The 20754-nt window shown below is 37.8% G+C and overlaps 1 protein-coding gene across 1 annotated transcript in view; it reads right to left on the bottom strand.

Moving 5' to 3' along the window:
- Positions 1–20754, bottom strand: part of LOC132401501 (adhesion G-protein coupled receptor D2) — a 312379-nt gene that overhangs the window by 255062 nt on the left and 36563 nt on the right. Inside the window, exons 12-19 of the mRNA XM_059983527.1 lie at positions 18127–18277; positions 10395–10450; positions 8162–8288; positions 7081–7184; positions 6794–6896; positions 4457–4610; positions 1375–1508; positions 438–553 (exon numbers count right to left, since the gene is read on the bottom strand). Of these exons, the coding sequence (XP_059839510.1) occupies positions 438–553; positions 1375–1508; positions 4457–4610; positions 6794–6896; positions 7081–7184; positions 8162–8288; positions 10395–10450; positions 18127–18277 (945 nt within the window). The remainder of the gene's footprint in view (positions 1–437; positions 554–1374; positions 1509–4456; positions 4611–6793; positions 6897–7080; positions 7185–8161; positions 8289–10394; positions 10451–18126; positions 18278–20754) is intronic.

Here is a 20754-nt window from a genome sequence, read left to right as displayed (position 1 = left end):
GCAAACCACAATGCCTGCTTCATGCAGGCAACTCAGCATCAGTGACAAAAAAATTATTTAAAGCAATTATAGTCATTCTATATGCCATGTTGTTCCCAGGGAATCCCAGTCATGTCATTACCCAACATGAATCCATGAAGGGGTAAACTCAAGAACAGAGAAATAATGACAAAATTTGGACACTGCACTTTCCCTAAGTAGTCAATTACTTAAGGATTCTGAGAAAAATGCAAGCCTGAATCATTAATGATGGGTTGTTTCCATGACGTTCCATGTTCCCAACATAATCTGCTTTTGTTTTCCAAACCCAGCATTTACAGTACTGTGTTCTGCCTTTTACTTAGGGAGAAAAATTTACGTCTCCCGAAGAGGAAAGCCAAGGCGATTCAATACCACCCCTTTGGGGAAATGAGGACCATCATTTACACGTTTCTTACCTTATCTGATCGTAGGCTTGCTCCATGGGACTGCTGTTAACAGCAAGCATGATGGCGCGCCGCTTAGCAGTTGACATGGTGATCAGCACAACTCGTGTAAGCACAAACATGTTCACCTGCGCAACAAATATGCAATTTACTTGGCAGCAATGCCAGGAAAAAGTCACACCTCATGCCAAATGTAATTTAGGGGTAACTGCTTAAAGCTAAATACATGAACTGCAAAATTGTATTTAGAGTTTTACACAAATTAACTTTCAGAAGATGAGTAGTTGTGTCATAGCCAGGCTCATTATGAATCTCAGGATATTCTATTGTCTCAATTCTAGCCAGGAAAGCCTGGCAAGCATCACTTTGTCCCAAGAGAATTTGCAGATAACTAAGACAGCTGGTGTTCATTGTCAGTGGTGATAGGAACTCCACTACCAGAGACCACGAGTCATTAAAGCCAAGGATAAGGTGTCATGGTGTCATAGAGAATTTTTTGATATTACTTCTTTGATGTCTGCTGGATCAACGTTCCCCCAATCAAAAGGAATAAGCCTGCTTCTGTGACACAGAAGAGGTGGTTCTGCAGTAGGATTGTCAATGGACAACGATAAAAGAAACAGTGAATGCTTAAAATCTGGATCAAGCAGCAACTGTGGAGGGTCTTAACCCAAAACGTTAACTTATATCTTCTGCCTCCACAGATGCTGGTTGACCCTCTGAGTTCTTCCAACGTTGTTTATTGCTCCTGTCAATTAGCTTCGGATAGGATGCTCCCATCTTCAGCAGTAAGAGACTGGATACGATGAATCCAATCCCCTTTCTGGAATTTAAGTCTGCATTTTCAGTATAATGCTAATAGATTGCTAATTTCACAGAGAGGAGTGGAAAGAACTGCCCTGCTAATTCGGAGTTCAATAAGGGCTCAAAGCTCTTTTCAGAGGCTTACCATGATAATGAAGATCACTGGCCCCACAAAGGCCCAAATTACTCCGTTGTGCACATTCAGCCAGCAGTACCGATCGGCAATGTACTTGCCATGTGCTGCTGCCAGTGTGATAGTCACGATAAGAACCGGAATACCTGAAATCAAAACCAAAAATATTACAACCAATGGCAGGTTTGAACAAATCAGAATAACTGGTGAAAACCAGTGGATTCTTACAGGATGCTGATAGATTTAAGTCCCAAAGGTTGAAATTTTTGCACTTTCCCAACATGTAAACCTAACCTGTTAGTTGAAATTACAAAAGCAAAAAAAAACACAAGATCAAATCACATCCATGGATTTCAAGTGTCTGTATCCAAACTTACTTGTCATATATTCTCCAACAAATTAAGATATACGCTTCAATTCCATTAAGGACCCTTTAGGAACAGACTTGGCCATACTTTGTAGAATCAAATCATCCAGAAACAGGCCCTTCAGCCCACCTATTCAATGTTAGCAGTTTTCGCTATCTACGCCATCCAATTTGCCTGTATTAGGCCTCTGTTCCTCCGTACCTTTCCTACCCAAGTGCCTTGTTGTCATTGCAATTGTATATAGCTCTACCACATAATCTGGAAACTCATTCAGGTAATGAGCAAATTCATTCAGATAACCAGCATCCTATGTGTGAAAAACCTAACCTTCCAATCTCTTTTTGACTCCTCCCTCTTATCCTAGGTCTGTGTCCTTTAGTTTTAGACACCCCTGCCCTGGGAAAAAGAGAATCTGATTGTCTATACACCAATGAAAGCAGGATTTCCCGGTAGCCACACATTTCAGTTTGGCTTCCCATTCCCATACCAACATGTTGGTCCATGGCCTCCTCCTGTTATGATGGGTCACTCTCAGGTTGGAGGGGCAACGCCTCATTTTCTGGCTGGGCCTGATGACATGAACATTTATCTAACTTCTTGGGATTTCTCTCCCCCTCCTCCCTTTTTCCATTCCCATTGTAGTTCCCCTTTCATCCCTTCTCTTCACCTGCTCATCACCTCCCTCTGGTAACCCTCTTCCTCCTCTTTCCTCCATGCTCCATTATCTCCTCCTCACAGATTCCTCCTTCAGCCTTTCAACCTCTTCCTCTCATCATCTCCCAGTTTCTTACCTCATCACCCTCCCCCACCAGACTTCCTCCCCGTTTCCAGTCCTAATGATGAGTCTTGGCTCAAAATATTGACTCCTTATTCAACTCCATTGACACTACCAGACGTGCTAAGTTCCTCCAGCACTGGGTGTGAATTGCTCAAGATTTCCAGTATCTGCAGAATCTTGTGTTAATGATTTCATATCCCTCATAGTTTTATAACCTTCAATAAGATGTATATTTCTGTAATAGTTCTTGCAAATCTCACACAATCTGTTAAACTGAATAAAGGGCCAGTTGCATAAGTTAGCCCTCATCCTGAAGTTTTCAGTCCAATTCTTAATAAGATATGGTTCAGTTATTTCCCTCGGAGTTCAGCAATAAGAGTTGGACTACTTTTACTCAGAATATATTTCACAAACTCTGCACGTACTCTCTCATACAACTCGAGGAGTGACAACACCTGTGTCACCCATTTTCCCTTCTAGACATCCAAGCAGTCTCTCCAGATAAAGCAGCAATCTCGTGTACTTCTTCGGATCTCATCTAGTGCATTCACTGTTCAGTGTGGTTTCCTCTACTGTGGAGAAAGCCAATGCTGACTGGGGGATCAACTTGCAGAAGTTGTGTTCACTTTGGAAGAATGCCCCTCCACTTGCCTGTCATTTTAATTCACTGTGCCTCTCTTCATTCTGACCCGTTCGAGGTTCCTACACTGTTAGGAAAAGTTCCAACACAAGTTTGAGAATTAACACTTCACATTCTATCTGAGCATATTGTAGTCTCTGTTTCGAAATCTCCAACTACCGTTCACTCACTCTTTCCTTCTGTCTGAAATGGCCACTTCTGCCTGTCATAATTACTTCTTGTCTCCCAGCCTAACTACTGACGACACATAACACAAAGAAACACAGTAGGCTTCTAACTGTTACATTAACTTATTATGATTCACCCAGTTAGAAGAAAGCTTGTCCTAAAGCACCACTAGGAAACTCTCAGTTTTAACCTGCTTGCAGCTGGCTACAAATCTAACAAAGGTGAATTTATCACATGAACTAAATGGTTAACTAACTAAACTTTGTTCAGTTTTCTGTTATAATGTCCCTTTAAACTCCTGACTTAAAATCATTTTCTTTCTGCTATATATTGTAGCTAAATCATGTGCATGCTATCAAATATTTGGAAGAACTCATCAACAGACAGGTAGCACCAAAATATGTTTCCCTGCTACGTAATTAAAGGAAGGTTGAATAGTATTTTTGACATGGAGCAACGTTGTGTCTATCTTGCATGACCAACACACAATTCTAATAGCATTAGGAATGCTAGCAATCTATGGTACAATGTCTACTGTATGTGGGCACACTCACGTTATATTACACCTGGTTATTATGCATTTGTGAACTGTCAGAACAGCCTGTCTGAAAAACCAGAAATATGCTTATAAATTCATCCTTGCTTAGGCTAGGACTTCATTACTCCACTTGCTGTGAACTTGTTCAGGTAAAAACAAAGTGTAGCCAAGTGCATATCCTCTCAATTCACTGGACTTTCATACAACCACTAAGTGGTATTTAAAATCCATTGTTCCTACAGTACAAATTATAAATAAGAAAACATTATTGTAGTGTACATGCAATGAATATATATATGGTGATATATATCTACTTTGAACTTTGAATTTTAACATTTATGTCCCAATGGTTACATCCTCGTGTATTCTTTAAATTTGGACATTGTGACTTCAGTTGTCAGTGTTAAGCTGAAGTTAAAATCAAACTTGCACAATAATTTTAAGCAAGCCGAGTACTACAAGCCATAATTCACATTTTACATAAATTGGTCACTTATAAAACAGCATCTTTTATTTCAACAATATACAAATGCAGTATTAACAACCCAAGTTGGGAAACTATACTCTCCTAAACAAAATACTACAGTTCTCAAGTAACCTACCCCATCCAATAAGATAGTAATATTTCATTCTCCGTTCCTCACTCAAATTGACAGTTACTACTTTACTCCAGAGAAGCAGCCCCTCCACCATCATCCACGCAAAAGCAGCCATAAAGAATAAATGCAGAAGCGCAGTAACAGCGGTGCAGGCAGTCTAGAAAAAGATGCAATAGATTACTTTTCTCGTTAGTATTTGGACACATTAATTGTCACCTTATTAATCTAGGGCCATGTGTAATGTGTAGCTGTCAGCTAATCATGTCTAGGCAACAAATACAAAATGTTGGAGGAACTCAGCAGGTCAGGCAGCACCTATGGAAAGGAATAAACAGTCAATGTTTCAAGCCAAAACCCTTCATTGTTTATTCCTTGCAATAGATGCAGCCGGCCCTGCTGGGTATCTCCAGCTCTGGATTTCCAGCATTTGCAGAGTCTCTTACGTTTGGGAGCTGATCACGTCAGGCTTGACTAAATACTGCCCCACTGCTAAGCTGTCATGATGGTGCTCATCACAGTAAAATTACACAAGTTGGTCTGTAGGATCAGTGGAACAAGTCCATGGTGCATAACTCTGGAGATTCAGGGAAAGGCAGCAAGGGGAGGAAATGCAATCACAATTCCACCCCCCCCCCCCCAAAGTACACCAGCCCAACAAACCCTCCATCTTATTAACACCCATTAATAAAATTCAGGAGGGAAGTTCAACCAAACTCCTGCCTGCTCACTAAAGTGGACATAAAAGATCCTATGGCACTATTTCAAAGATCATCCAACATCCTTAAAATCAGAGGTTATCATGAGCACATTGTTGTCTAAGATAGTATTGTGCACAAGTTATCAGCTGCATTTCCTGCATTAAAGCAATGACCACACTTTAAAGGAGTACTTTACTAGGCTATAGAGCACACACTATGCAAATACGAGTTGTTCTTTGATTAATTACAGCAATAAAAATTTACTTGTTAGAGTTTCCTTGTTACAATACTTTGCCATTCAGTCATGATCATGACTAAGAGTTGTTACCCCGCCGCTGCCCAAAAGGAGATTGTACATTTCCTCCTCCGCGTACTCCAGTCTCCTCGCACAGTCCAAAGGCGTACCAGTTGGTAGGTTCATTGGTCATTGTAAACTGTCCTGGGATTAGATTGGGGGACTGCTGGCAGCACGGCTCGAAGGGGCCATTCCACGGTGTATTGCAATAAATAAATAGCAAGAGCTGTTCCAGTAAGATGGCGACATGTTTGGATGCAGCAGCCTCTCTGGGGCCGACCAAAGGTGCTCTTGTCTTCTTTAAGTGCCTTTTTTTACGAGCACAAGACAATGCTGGACATTAAGAACTTCAGGTACTGCAGGGCTACCCTGTTGGAGAGCTGCTTGTTTGCGGGGAAGCTAGAGGAGTTGGACTTGGTGCAGTCCATCTTACTGCCTGCTACGGAAAAGTGTTGTAGTCAGTGCGTGAAGGCAGTGTGCAGTCTAACAGCGAGTAATCACAAGACTCTGTTGGACATTGGTCATGTAAAATCCTTCTCCCTTGTTTGTTGGGGGAACTTGGTTGTAGAGAGAACTAGAGCTCAAGCCATGAGCTTGCCTGTGGCGGCAGACCAGGAGAGGAACTGCCAGAGGTCGTGTAGCGTGGTGTCTGTGCTGTATACATTTACCGTTAACTTATACGTGCTATACTTGCGTCGTGCCACGTGTTATGCATTTTCCCCGGAGGGACATTGTTCCATTTGACTGTATTTATGGGTATTCGTGTGTAGTTGAATAATTAAATTTAAACTTAAAATTTAACTTGGGTGTCAATGTCGAAAATAAATTGATTCACAGAGCAAAGCAAAAGTATGATAGACTTTGATCAGAGTATTGCTGATCACAATCTCCAAATGATATCCCTTGTCTTAAGAGAGGTACATGAAAATATTTATTTATTCATTTATTTTTAATTAGAGATACACCACTGTAAGAGATTCTTCTGATCCAATGAGCCCATGCCACCCAGTTACACTCATGTGACCGATTAACATCAACACATGCGTCAACTGGGATGGGGGAGGAAACTCAGCAGTAACATCCAAACACCTTACAGACAGCGGTGGGAGTTCAGCCTGGGTCACAGGCACTGTACTAGAGTTATACTGACCACTACGTTACCATTTAATGTTTATTTTCAGAAGTACTGTGCTAGAAAGCATAATATTCCAGATCTCTCGCTGTATTAATAACAATAAAATGCTGCTCAACCATCTAAATAGATCAATTATTTTTAATCATACATACATGAGATACTGTTGACATGCTTATGCACTAAAGCTGCTGTATCACAGAGGCTCAACGTACCTTATTGTCTGTTGCCGAGTCGCTACTCAGTAACACGACCTGGGCTGCAGTCAGTGCCACAAACAAGTTTTTGTGGATGGAGGTTCGATCAGATTTTGGAATACTAGAGATTTAAAACAGGAAGGGAAATTACTTATTTGACATGTATGCTACCTGAAGTAAGGGGCTTATCTGATTACTGTGATTGGGATCGTATAATGCAACTGGAACACTCCCTCATCGTAGCACAAAACGAAAAAACTTCTATGTAACAGGAATCAGTAACGTATACATTGTGAAATACTTACTCTAGTACAGTGAAAAGAATCAAGGTCACCACTAGGGCACACAGGGAGGCTCCAGATCCGATGAACGTCAGTTTATTTAAAATCGTCTCTGTTTCCACGCCCCACTGCACAGAACATTAGAACAAAACAATGTTCTAGAAACTATTGACACAGCAGACAGTTGTTTCCTACTCCATAGAATTCATACTAAAGATAAATCCATGGAGAACATCTATTTTATCTTTTAATGCCCGTGCCCTTTCATCACAATGATATCCCACGGTCATTGGAACCAAGTGAGGAAAGGCCAAGCTCTTCGTCTCACTGACGGTTCACACTCTGTCAAAACTTCGCCAAAGCATAATCACACTGCGCTGGTTTAACCTAAACCTAAAAGACAATCAGTCTTCAGGGAATTCTGCAGTGTGTGCCTGCCTCTCTGTCTCAGTGTGTCAGTGTTTGTGACTGTGTCTGACATGCAAATAATAGCAAAAATACAATGCGGCACAATTCAAAAAGAATTGAAGGTAACAAATAACTCGGGACACTTACTCAAAACATTTGTGCTGATAAATTTTGTGAAGGAAAATGTCAGAAGTAGAATTTTCAAACATTTTTATAATAATCAATGCAATCGGGTAGATAAACTTGTCATCATAATTTATCTATATTCTTTGGTTCAATCTTCATTTAATGTGGGAAATGCTGCTTTTCACAAAGCAACAACCGCTATTAATCACAGTTGCTATGTTCAGTCGCAACATGTCACACACAAAGTATTCTTTATTGATCTGTGGGAGGTATGTCTAATTGAAGTTAAGGCTAGTTTTCCAGGAGTTATGCTGCATTTTCACTGCTACATGAACACAAAGCTCTTTATTGTTGCCAAAGTGTAGAATTTTTCCCAAACAGTTCTATCATGCATAAATCTCAATTTCCTAGGTCACCCTGTATGATACAGACTGATTAATGCCACTTTCATTACGGGTGAGAAAAAAACAGATCAAAGTTCCCACACATCACTCAAATAAGTATGCCAGGATGGAAAAAAATCTCTTATCTTTGACTGGAATGAAAATCCCTCACCTACTCACAAGCCTACCTGTATTCCTGTGTACTGCATCAACACAGCAAAGTTAGTTGTATGGCTACAAAAGCAGACTGTGATTTCCGACTCAGACTGGATCACTTGGCAACCCTGGCTTGACCATCCGGCGTAATGTCCGCCTCTGAAATAAGAACAATGCAATATCCACTCTCTGTAAAAACAAACTCCAGAGCCAAAAATATTCAGATAATCAAGTACACAAGAGACAGATAATTTAATCAAATTAGCAGCTAACTACAGGTCAGATTAATATTGAAAAGGCAACTCAGTCATACAACTGGGAACCAGGCCCTTTATGTCCATGCGACTGACTCATCTATACAAATCCCATTACTAGCACAATCTATAGCCTTCTGTGCCATGACAACTTAAGTGTTTATCCAGATACATTTTTTTTTAATGTAGAGCACCCTGAATTAACTAATACATAACAGTACACCTTATCCTCGTTATATGTGTGTTCATACTATGCGGCTTCCCGGTTATGCAAGGAGCCTATTTCTACCGATGTCTCCTTATATATAGTTACGCGAGGAGCACTGCTTTCCCGCCAGTCCGTCAGGTGAGCAGTCTCACTCCCGCCAATCCCGCATTGGTTTTGGCAAGGTGTGGATGTGCGTTCTTGTGCTCTTAAACTTCTGTTGATTTTACCTACGGTGCAGTGATTTTGTGCTTGAAATATTTAACTATGCGTCCTAAGCATCCGATGTCATGTCCTGGGCCATCAGCCGAGCTGCAGAGAACCGCTTTAACACATGAAAAAAAGTTGGAAATTATAAACAGTGCGGCATCAGCTAAAGGTAACACAGCTCTGGGACACTACCACCGGGAACAGAATCTTGCCTTTAAAGTTCTTTTGTTGCTTGACAATGCGCCAGCCCATCCTAAACATTTGGACAGCATTCATCCTAACTTAACAGTGCATTTCCTGCTGCCTAACAAAACATCGCTGATTCAACCACTCAACCAAGGTGTGGCCCACATTCAAGGCATTTTTCATTTTTTTTTTTATATACAGCAAACTATCTCTCAGATGCTGCAAGCAACAGAGGATTTTGAAAATCCCGGGAGGTTACCAATGGTGAGGGAATGGTAGAAGCCGTAACACTTGGCACAAATGGCGACGGGCATGGGCCCAAGTTTAGAATGGAGTCAGCATTTCAGTCGTTCCCTGCTGTCAACCCTTCTTCCCTACAAGTAAATTTATGCTGAAAAACAAAATGCTGCCAAGAAAACAACCCTCAGCACTCTCTTCAAACCAGTGTCATTTCCTGCTGCCGGCATTTTTAAGAGTTCTGTGAGTCTTCCTTCACCCCCTTTCTGTGCTTGATGATCCTGATGACCACAAGCATCCACCTTATCCACGTAAAGCTGCCCGACACCACAACAACCACTCATCTCCCGGAGCGAACACACCTGTACACCCCAGTATGTTAACTTTCTATGATTTATTACATTGAATATAACCTTAAATTGATGAAATATAATACCAATGTTGCCTGGTGGTACTGCTTTTGTGTCGTATTGGGACAAGAAGGTGAATAAATTACAGATAAAACATACTCAGGAAGCCCTCTGGAACGCATCCCTGTTTTCTCCATTTAAATAATTATTCACATTATGCGCCAACTGCGAGGAACGTATCCCCCACATATAACGAGGATAGAATACCTGGCACCTTTTAATTAACCAATATGTGAGAAAATCAAGGTGGTCACTGATTTTATCTTCTCAATATTAAGACGATTTTAAGCATTCCTTGCATTGGCCTGTACTTCCTCAGAATTATCCAGTTTCCTCTCTTATCCCAAACACCTATAGATTGTAGGCAAGTTTGACATCATACATTTCCCTAGTGTGTGGGAATGTGTTATAAGCTGGTGGGAACGTTGAGTGGATGACATGTGATCTGTACCGTTGGGAGGCTGGCACAGAGAACGTGGAGTGGATGATTCACTGACTATTGGACAAGGTGAAAAGTCATGTTTGGTTCCTTCTCTTCAACTTCCAGTAGACCAGCTTGATCGGAGAGGCATACATTCCATTACTTGCTGATTACAAGAAAAAAGTCGGCAGGAAAATCTGATCTATTCTCGTGTCAATCTTTTTGGAGACATGAGTAAATACAGAAAATGCATGGGAATAATGCAGAACCTGAAGAGCACCTATTCGTGTTACGCATTCACAGAATGCAACTGTCTGCTCCAAATAACTATTCTGTACTTACTGAAGACTGAAATTCCAAAATACACATGCTGGAGTGGGAAATTTAGAAAATCCAACCTTAAAATGAAGAAAATAAACAGTTACTCAAATTGGCCAAAATGAGTACTAGAAATCATTCACATTGTTTAAAACAACTCCAACATATTTGAATATAGCTTCAAATTTGCAATTTTCATTGCTTGAAAAGTATGTTTTCAATGACATTCTATTTATTTACTTTATGATTCTAAAATGTTTTACCCACTGATTATAATTCTATAATTGATGTTTCAAAAGGCTGTTTTTGACAATAAAAAAAAACCCTCATTTCTAAAATCCCAAAACTGCACAAATCTGAAATATTTTCAGCACTGACATGACTTCACAAATGGAAAATTCCACAAGGTGCTGGGTAGATTCCCAATCCTTGCACAGGTCTCCACATGGCATGGACAGTTCTAAGAAGTGAGCTCATAAATGTAATAAACAGAAATTAATGATAAATAGAAAAATACGGCATAAAGCAAGAAATGAAGATCTTGCTGGTGCATCGATAAAATGAATCTCAGCGTCGAAGTAACATGCTGCTTAATGTGCTGATCACGAAACAAGCAAAGATCTATCGCAGTGAACTGAAATTTGAAAGTAATTCTGAATAGTTAGCAGGCTGGTTGGAAAAATTTAAGAAAAGGCACAGCACTAAATTTTTAAAGATTTAAAAAATTTTAAAGGTAGAGCATCTGCTGATCATGAAGCATCAGAGAAATCCATAGATAAGTTTGCAAAGATCGTCACGGATGAAAATCTAACACCAGAACAAGTCTATAATGCAGATTATTTTTTATACCTTACATAAAACCACAAAAAAAGTAAAATACAAATACAATGTAGTGTAACCTTTAATCAAGACGTGGCATTGTAGATACGGCTGAAAGCCTGCCGTTATTTGTTGTTATTCAACAGCTGATTCAGGTCTCTCCTGATGCTACTCTTCTGCTTTTGCCCTGCACACATTATATTAATCATCTGTAATAATCTTTACAGTTAATTACACATGTGAAGAACATACCCAAGACAAAAACTGCTTCCCAGTAGCATGTAAATTCAGAGTCAGAAATGATGCTGATCCAAAACTATCTCACTATATATGCCAAATTTAAAAAGAATCCAAAATCCGAAACACTTCTGGCCCCAAGCACTTCAGATAGGGGATACTGAACCAGCACTTGATATAATATTCCGGGGTGGAGTTTCAAGATGGCGACGTAAACATCTGCCTTTTAGGCGCTCTTCACTTTTCTAACTATAATCACCCTTTAATCTAATCTTTTCGAATTTAATCAAATGAGTTGATATTTTCGATTGACTTTTTTTTTCTTTTAAAACTATATTTGATCTAATTTTGCCGAACTTAAAATGGCTACAAGTAAGAAATCGTCTAAGGAGCCGTTATCTGTTGAAACAATTTCTAATCTTCTGGACACTAAACTTGCAGGTTTGGATAACAAGTTGCAAAGTAAAATGGCAAGTTTGGAAAGTAAAATGGCAAGTTTGGAAAACACGTTTACCACGAAAATGTCTGAACTTGAAGGAGCTGTTAAATCGCTTGATACTAAGTTTCAGTCGCAGGCATCGGTTATTCAGCGGCATGAAGATAAGTTGGCGACTCTTGAAAAATTAATTGTTGAAAAAGTACGTACAATTGAAGTGTTGGATAAGAAGGTACAATCGACTCTTAAGACTGTAGATCAGTATAAGTTTAAAATTTCTGATCTCGAAAATCGATCTCGCAGACAGAACTTGCGTATTATCGGGTTTCCCGAAAAAGTTGAGTCCGGTGATTTAACTGAATTTTTCTCTAATTTACTATGGGAAATTTTCGGTGATGAGGGTTTGCAAACTAAACCTGTTATCGACCGCGCTCACAGAGTTGCGAGGTTTTCGTCTGTGCCTGATAAACCACGAGCGGTGATTGTTCGCCTTCATTATCCTCGTGAGAAAGAGCTTCTAATTCGATTAGCTCGTAAAAAAGGTATGATTTCCTACAAAAACTTTCAGTTTCGAATAGTCGAGGATTATTCTTTTGAAGTAATGAGAGCCAGGATCGCTTTTAAACCAGTGATGGCAGAGATTCATTCCATCGGACTTAAACAAGCTTTAATGTATCCAGCTAAGCTTAGAATCGTGCTGCCCGACTACAGTCAACGATTTTTCAACACTCTGGAAGAAGCGAAGAAATTTGTTGGAGAATTTCGATCTTCTACTGCAACTTGAACTATGTGTTATGTGGAAGATTTTTCGGAGAGAGGATATCTTCTTATTTTAAGTTTTAACCTATGAAGTTGGGTTATAACTTTTTATTTTTTGATCTATGGGTTCGGTTTTTTTTTACTAGCTTCATTGTTTATAGATGTTTTTTTTTTTAATTTTGATAATATTCTTTTTTTTCTTTCTGTTTTGGTTATATACGTTTATATTTTGCATTAATGATTTATCTTTTTTTTAAGTTGTTTATTTTTCCCGTAAGATTCTGTTTTTTTACAAGCATTTATCTGTTTGCCTGTACTCAGATATGGGACGAATGTTTTGGACTTTTAGTTTTTTTTTATATATATGCTGTACTGTACTATATCCCTTTCTTTTTAAATGTCATTTTGTCTTTTAATAGATTGCTGAACTCACATTTGTATTTAGTAATATGGTTTTTTCAAAATGGCGTTTCTTCTTCCCATAAGTCTTTGCTCTTGAAACGTCATCTTGTATTTGAATATGGGATTTTTTTTAAAGGTATACTACACTTTTAAATTTTGACGTTTATACCTTTTTTTTTATTAATGATTGTTGTATTATATTAGTTTTTTTTTATTATTCTGATTGATATATATATTTTTTTTTTGCAACTCTATATTTTAATTTGGGTGATATATAGTTTTCTTCTAATCTTTTTTTTATAGAGCTGCCATCTTGAAATGGGGGTAATATTAGTATTAGATTATGCGCCTGCCGCTTGGCTTTCTTTCGAAGGGTGGGGGGAGGGGGTAGGGATCTTTTTTCACGCTTTTGCTTTTTATTTTTTTGCTTTTAGTTTATGGGCCGACTTTAAATTACTAATATTGTTGAGGTGTCATGTTCTCCGGCTGCTCCTGAATCAATTTTCCTCCTTCCTGAATTGTGGGTTATGTGTCTTTTTAACCTTTTATGATACACACAATTAATATTGGTATGATGGATAGATCTGTTAACTTTATCTCCTGGAATACTAATGGTTTAAATCATCCGATTAAACGCAAAAAAATATTTAAAGTATTCCATAGACTGAATGCTAATATTATCTTTGCACAGGAGACCCATATCAGGAGGGAGGATAATCAACGTTTTTTTAGGTTCTGGAAGGGTCAACAATTTCATTCGAATTGTACCGCCAAAATTAGGGGTGTGTCTATTTTTATAGATCCCTCAATATCGTTTACACATCATGAAATTATCTCTGACCCACAGGGTAGATTTTTGTTGATAACTGGTTTACTTTTCCATCGGAAAGTTGTTCTAGTTAATATTTATGCTCCAAACTTTGATTGCCCTGAATTTTTTAGACGTTTATTTACCTCTCTTCCTAATCTAAATGAATATATGTTGATAATGGGTGGAGATTTTAATTGTTGTTTGAATCCTTCGATGGATAGATCTAAACCTATTCGCACTCTTCCGAATAGATCAGCCCTACTTATTAATTCTTTTTTGGTTGACTCGGGAATTACAGAAATATGGCGGTTTTTGAACCCTAAAGATAAAGAATTTTCTTTTTTTTCACATGTATATCATAGCTACTCTAGAATTGACTATTTTCTTATTGATCATCGGTTATTAACGGATGTTATTGATTGTAAATATGATTCTATTACTATTTCGGATCATGCACCTTTGAAGTTATCTATTAAGATTTCGGACTATTCCAATAACACCAGATCTTGGAGACTTAACGCTACTTTGCTTCAAGACCCAGAATTTATTACTTATATAAAACAGCAAATTGACTTGTTCTTTTCTACAAACTGTACTGAAGAAATCGACAGAGGAATACTTTGGGACTCTTTTAAGGCTTTTATTCGTGGTCAAATTATCTCATATTCTGTTGGTAAAAGAAAACAAAGATATTTAGATATTGCTTTATTGGTGGATAAAATTAAGGAAATTGATAAGATTTATTCCGTGACTCCTACCAAAGAACTTTATAAGAAGAGAGTTGAGCTTCAAATGGAACATAGTTTACTATTATCTTCTTCAATTGAAAATCAATTAATTAGGACCAGGGCTCAATTTTATATTCATAGTGACCGTACTGGTAAACTGTTAGCTAATCAATTAAAGGCTATCTCGACTAAGCGACAAATTATTAAAATTCGCAAATTAGACGGTAATTTAACTACTGATCATAAAGAAATTAATAATACCTTTCAAGATTTTTATAAATCTTTATATCATTCAGAATTTGATGGTGACCAGTCCATGATAGATAATTTTTTTAACAATTTGAATATTCCTAAACTGACTGATGAAGATCATAGTCTGTTAGATGCTCCTATTTCTATAGTGGAAATAGGAGAGGCTATTTCATCAATGAACTCAGGGAAGGCTCCTGGTCCTGATGGTTATATAGTAGAATTTTTTAAAACTTTTTCTTCTTTGCTTTCTCCTTGGTTATGTGAAATTTTTAATGATGCGTTTGCTAAGAAGAGATTACCTCAATCTTTTTATGAAGCTAATATTTCTCTAATTCTTAAAAAAGATAAAGATCCTACTTTATGTACATCTTATCGCCCTATATCATTATTAAATGTAGATTCTAAGATTCTTACAAAAATTTTAGCTATTAGATTAGAAAAAGTATTGTCTCAGATTATTTCAGAAGATCAAACTGGTTTTATGAGGAATCGGTATTCCTTTTTTAATGTAAGAAAATTGATTAATATAATTCATACTTCACCACCCACAATCCCAGAATGTGTTATTTCATTAGATGCTGAAAAAGCTTTTGATAGAGTTGAATGGATATATTTATTTAATACATTGAGAAATTTTAATTTTAGTCCTAATTTTATATCATGGATTAAATTAATATATCATAAACCTGTTGCTTCTGTTTTTACGAATAACCACAGATCCTCTTTTTTTCAATTATCTCGTGGTACGAGACAGGGTTGTCCCTTAAGTCCTTTATTATTCAATATTGCATTAGAACCTTTAGCTATTGCTATTCGTGAATCTCCTAATATTTTTGGTATTACCCGTAATGAGAAGTTATATAAATTATCTCTTTATGCTGATGATTTGCTGTTATATATTTCTGACCCTGATAGGTCTATTCCTGCTATTTTATCCTTGTTGGTTCAATTTGGTACTTTTTCTGGTTATAAACTAAATTTAGATAAGAGTGAATTATTTCCTTTAAATGCACAAACTTTATTGACTGATAGGACACCATTTAAAGTTGTTACTGATAACTTCACTTATCTAGGTATAAAAATTACCAAGAAATATAAAGATTTATTTAGAATGAATTTTTTACCTATGCTTCATCAAATTCATCAACTTACTACAAGATGGTCTCCCTTGTTTTTATCATTAATTGGTCGGATTAATGCTGTCAAAATGATGATTTTACCGAAATTTTTATATTTATTTCAAGCCCTACCAGTTTTTATTCCTAAGTCTTTTTTTGATAGCATTGATTCAAAAATTTCTTCATTTGTGTGGCAAAATAAAAACCCTAGGTTAAGTAAAAAGCAATTACAAAAATCAAAAAAAGATGGTGGTTTAGCTTTACCTAATTTTAGATTTTATTATTGGGCAAATAATATTCGTAATTTATTGTATTGGAAATTAGATTTGGATTCACCACTGTGCCCACAGTGGGTAAATTTGGAATGTAATGAGGTAAAGGGATATTCTCTATTCTCTGTTCTTGGTTCTTGTCTTCCTGCGGATTTAGTTAAATTTAATAAACAAATATTTAATCCTGTTATTAAACATACATTACGAATTTGGTTTCAATTTCGTAAGTTCTTTATTTTGAAAAACTTTGTTCTTGATAGCCCTATCTTATTTAATTTCTTTTTCAAACCTTCCTGGACAGATCAAGCTTTTAACATATGGAAAAGGAAAGGTATAAAATGTTTTCGTGATCTCTTTTTTGAAGATACTTTGATGTCATTTGATCAACTTTCTAATAAATTTGAATTACCTAAATCTAATTTTTTCAGATATTTACAAATTAGAAATTTTTTACATAAAGTTTTACCATCTTTTCCTAATTCAACTTTGATGGACACTACAGATTTGATCTTTACCTTAAATCCTTGTCAGAAGGGATTAGTAGCTTTTATTTATAATATGATTATGAAGATACAACCAGAAATATCAGTTAGAATTAAACAAGAATGGGAAAAAGAACTTCAATATAACATATCAACAGATAAATGGGAAAAAATTTTGCAAATGGTTAATTCTTCTTCTATATGTGCTAAACATGCTTTAATACAATTTAAAATTGTACATAGAGCTCATATGTCTAAAGATAAACTTGCTCGATTCTATTCTCATATTAACCCTCTATGTGACAGATGTCATTTAGCAGTGGCCTCATTGACCCATATGTTTTGGTCATGTCCCACTTTACATAATTATTGGAAGGATATATTTACTACTATTTCCTCAATTTGGAATATAGATTTACAACCTCATTTTATTACTGCAATATTTGGTATACCAAATGAAGATGGTAATCAGTTTTCCCCCTCAATCAGACGAATGATTGCTTTTGTAACATTAATGGCCAGAAGGTCTATACTACAAAATTGGAAAGAAGTAAATCCTCCTACTACATTTCAGTGGCTTTCTCAAACTATTTCTTATCTGAGTTTGGAAAAAATTAGAAGCACTATTTTTGACTCATCAATTAAATTTGAAGAAACTTGGAGACCGTTTATTCGACATTTTCATATGAATTAATTTGGCCTTCTCCGGACCTTTCTGCTTACTCATGTTCAGGTATGGAGTTCCGGAGTTCTTTGACACTATCTTATACTTGTAAACTGTTATTATTGCCTATGTTAGTTTAGTTTAGTGTTTTATTTTTTTTAATATATATTTTTTCTCACATATTTTTTAATATTTTTTTTTTCTTTTTTAATGGTTATTTGTTTTTTTTTCATATAATCATGTGGACTTGATTAAGGTATTTTCTTTTGTTGATGTTTAGTAGGATATTATTATCTTATCAATGTGATTTCAAGTCTATTGTATTTATAATTTACTTATTACTATGTTATTTTTTTTTTGTGTATATGTAAAAATCAATAAAAAGATTGAAAAAGAAAGAAAGATATAATATTCCAGATTTCACTTTAATTTCATGTATGTGCTCCAATCACTGCTTGGCACCCTTTTAAAAACTACACACTTTGCTCTTTCCTTCTGGGCACTAATTTAATTATGATTGTGCGTATGTATCTATATATATATATGGGTGATAGCAGGAGTAAAGGGTTGGAATGGAGCTGCCTGTGCCTCAGAATGCCTGTTAGTACCCTCGAACCTCCACTTCCACCTACATTGCAGACATCATTGAATTCACCCGAGTGACAAAAGAATGCAATAAAAAATGCTGCTAATGTAATATGTCAAAACAGTAAAATTATTAATATAGTTCAAAATCAAGTAGTATTAAGTATAAAAAGTATTCTCAATCTGCTTACCACAGCTCTGTGTGAGAGAGAGTATTGTACAGCAGTCGGAATGTTTCTCCCTCGGACTGGATCACGGACAGTTGATGAGATAACAGCCGTTTGTAGCTGGCTTGCTTGCAAATTAGAATCATAATATATCAAGTTGTATCGGTTGTTTTCACTGCAAAAGTTACAGAGATTGACCCATGAAGCTTTTTGCGTTCTGAATTTACAATGGAAGAAATAACATTTACCCAGTATCTCAATTGGGCCGTATTTAGAATCAGAATCAGGTTTAATATCATTCACATGTCATGAAATTTATTGTTTTGTGGCAGTGCAATACGTTAAAAAAATTATAACTTACAGTGAGAAATATATTTATTTAAATGAAGTAACGCCGCAAGAAAGCAAATCAAAAGTGAATTAGTGTTCTTGGGTTGGTTCATTGTCGGTTCAGAAATGAGGGCAAGGAAAAGAAGCTGTTCCTAAAATGTTGAGTGTGTGTCTTCAAGCTTCTGTACCTCCTCTCCGATGATAGCAATGAGAAGAGGGCATGCTCTGGGTGAGGGGGGTTCTTAATGATGGATGCCACCTTTTTGAGGTATCAGCTTTTGAGGATGTTCTTGATTCTGGGGAGGCTAGTGCCCATAATGGAGCTGGTTGAGCTTGCAACCTTCTGCCGATTTTTTCCGATCCTGTGCAGTGGCCCCTCTGTACCAGACAGTGATGCAAACAGTTAGTATCCGCTCCATGGTACCTCTGTAGGAAGTTGCTAGAGTCTTTGGTAACATACTAAGCCTCCTCAAACTCTGAATGAAATATAGCTGCTGCCATGCCTTATTTGTAAATGCATCAGCATGTTGGATGTAGGATAGATTTTCAGAAACATAGACAACCAGGGACTTGAAGCTGCTCACCTTTTCCACTGCTGACTCTTGATGAGAACTGGTGTTTGTTCCTTCGACTTTCCCTTCCTGAAGTCCACAATCAATCCATTGGTCTGACTGACGTTGAGTACAAGTTTGTTGTTGCAACAATACTCATTAAGCTGATCTACCTCACTCCTGTATGTCTCCTCGTCACCGTCGGAAATTCTGCCAACAATTGCGTCACCAGCAAATTTACAGATGGCATTTGAGCTGTGCCTGGCCACACAGTCATGGGTGTAAAACGAGTAGAGCAGTGGGCTAAGCCTGCAGTTTTGAGGTGCGCTGGTGTTGACTGACAGCAAGGAGATGAAGTTATTTCTGATCCACTCTGACTATAGACTACTGATGAGGAAATCAAGGATCCAGTTGCAGAGAGATGTAAAGGGGTCCAGATTTTGAAGCTCTTGATTAGTACTGAGGGTATGATGGTGTTGAATGCTGAGTTGCCTAACATGGGTATTGCTGTTGTCCTGTTGGTCGAAAGCCAAGTGGAAAACCAATGAGACTGCATCTGTTGTAGGAGTACTGTGGCAATAGACAATTGTAGTTGGCCCAGGTCCTTGCTTAGGCAGGAGTTGATTCTAGCCATAACCAACCTCTCAAAGCACTTTATCACAGCCGTTAGTTATTTTCTGATATTGTAGTAATCAAAAGCTGTAGGTAGAATTTTTTCCCAGTTTATTTTTTGTTTCCTTCTTTATAATTGCACAGTTACAGCAGTAGGGATGCTGGACAGAATCCCTGGCAACTTCACCTGCAACAAGTACAACAGAGCTGCAGCTTCTAACACTCCGCATTACAGAGCTGGAGCTGGAGCTGGAACTGGATGAAGTCCAGATCATGTGGGAGGCTGAAAGGGTGATAGACAAGGCATATAGAGAGGTAGTTACATGCAAGGTGCAGGACATAGAAACTGGATGAGAGTCAGGAAGGTGAAAGGGGTTAAACAGCCAGAGCAGAGTAACCCTGAGGCCATCCCCCACAACAACAGGTGTACCATTTTGGATACTTCTGTGTGTGGGGGATGGGAAGGGGGAATTACCCAGCAGAGGAAAGTCACAGCAGTCAGGACTCTGGCACCTAGTCTGTCTCCGTGACTCAGCAGGTAAGGGAGGGAAGAAGAGGTGAGCTATGGTGAAAGGAGGTTCTGTGAACGATAGGGAGATTCCTGGATGGTACTTTGCCTCCCGGGTGCCAGGGTCTGGAAGATCTCAGATTGAATTTTCAGTATTCTTAAGTGGGAGGGTGAGCAGCCGGAGGTTGTGAGAGAGACGAGTTTCTGCAAAGTGAGTTTAGAGAGTTAGGTGCTAGGTTAAACGACAGGACCTCAGGATTGCTACCCATGACTCATGCTAGTGAGGCAGAAATAGAAAGATCATACAGTTTAAAATGCGGCTATGGAGTTGGCATAGGAGGGAGGGCTTCAGAATTTTGGATCACCTTCCAGAGAAGGTGAGACCTGTACTGAAGAGAGAGCGTGCACCTAAACCGGAGCAGGACTAATCCTTGTGGGAAGGCTCACTAGTACTACATGGGGGGGGGGGGGGGGGGTTTAAACTAGAGTTGCAAGGGGATGGGAACCAGAGTGCTCGAACAGATAGTGGCAAGATTGTGGAGACAGATGTTGTTAATTCCTCAAAGTCCGGAATCAAAGATTGTGCATGGTGGGACTAACGCTCTCAGTTGTGTATATTTCAATGCAAGTAGTATTGTAGGAAAAGCAAGT

This window comes from Hypanus sabinus, chromosome 11, assembly GCF_030144855.1.
Source record: "Hypanus sabinus isolate sHypSab1 chromosome 11, sHypSab1.hap1, whole genome shotgun sequence".
In the NCBI taxonomy this organism is placed as follows: domain Eukaryota; kingdom Metazoa; phylum Chordata; class Chondrichthyes; order Myliobatiformes; family Dasyatidae; genus Hypanus; species Hypanus sabinus.
This window is presented reverse-complemented; position numbering and strand designations above follow the sequence as displayed.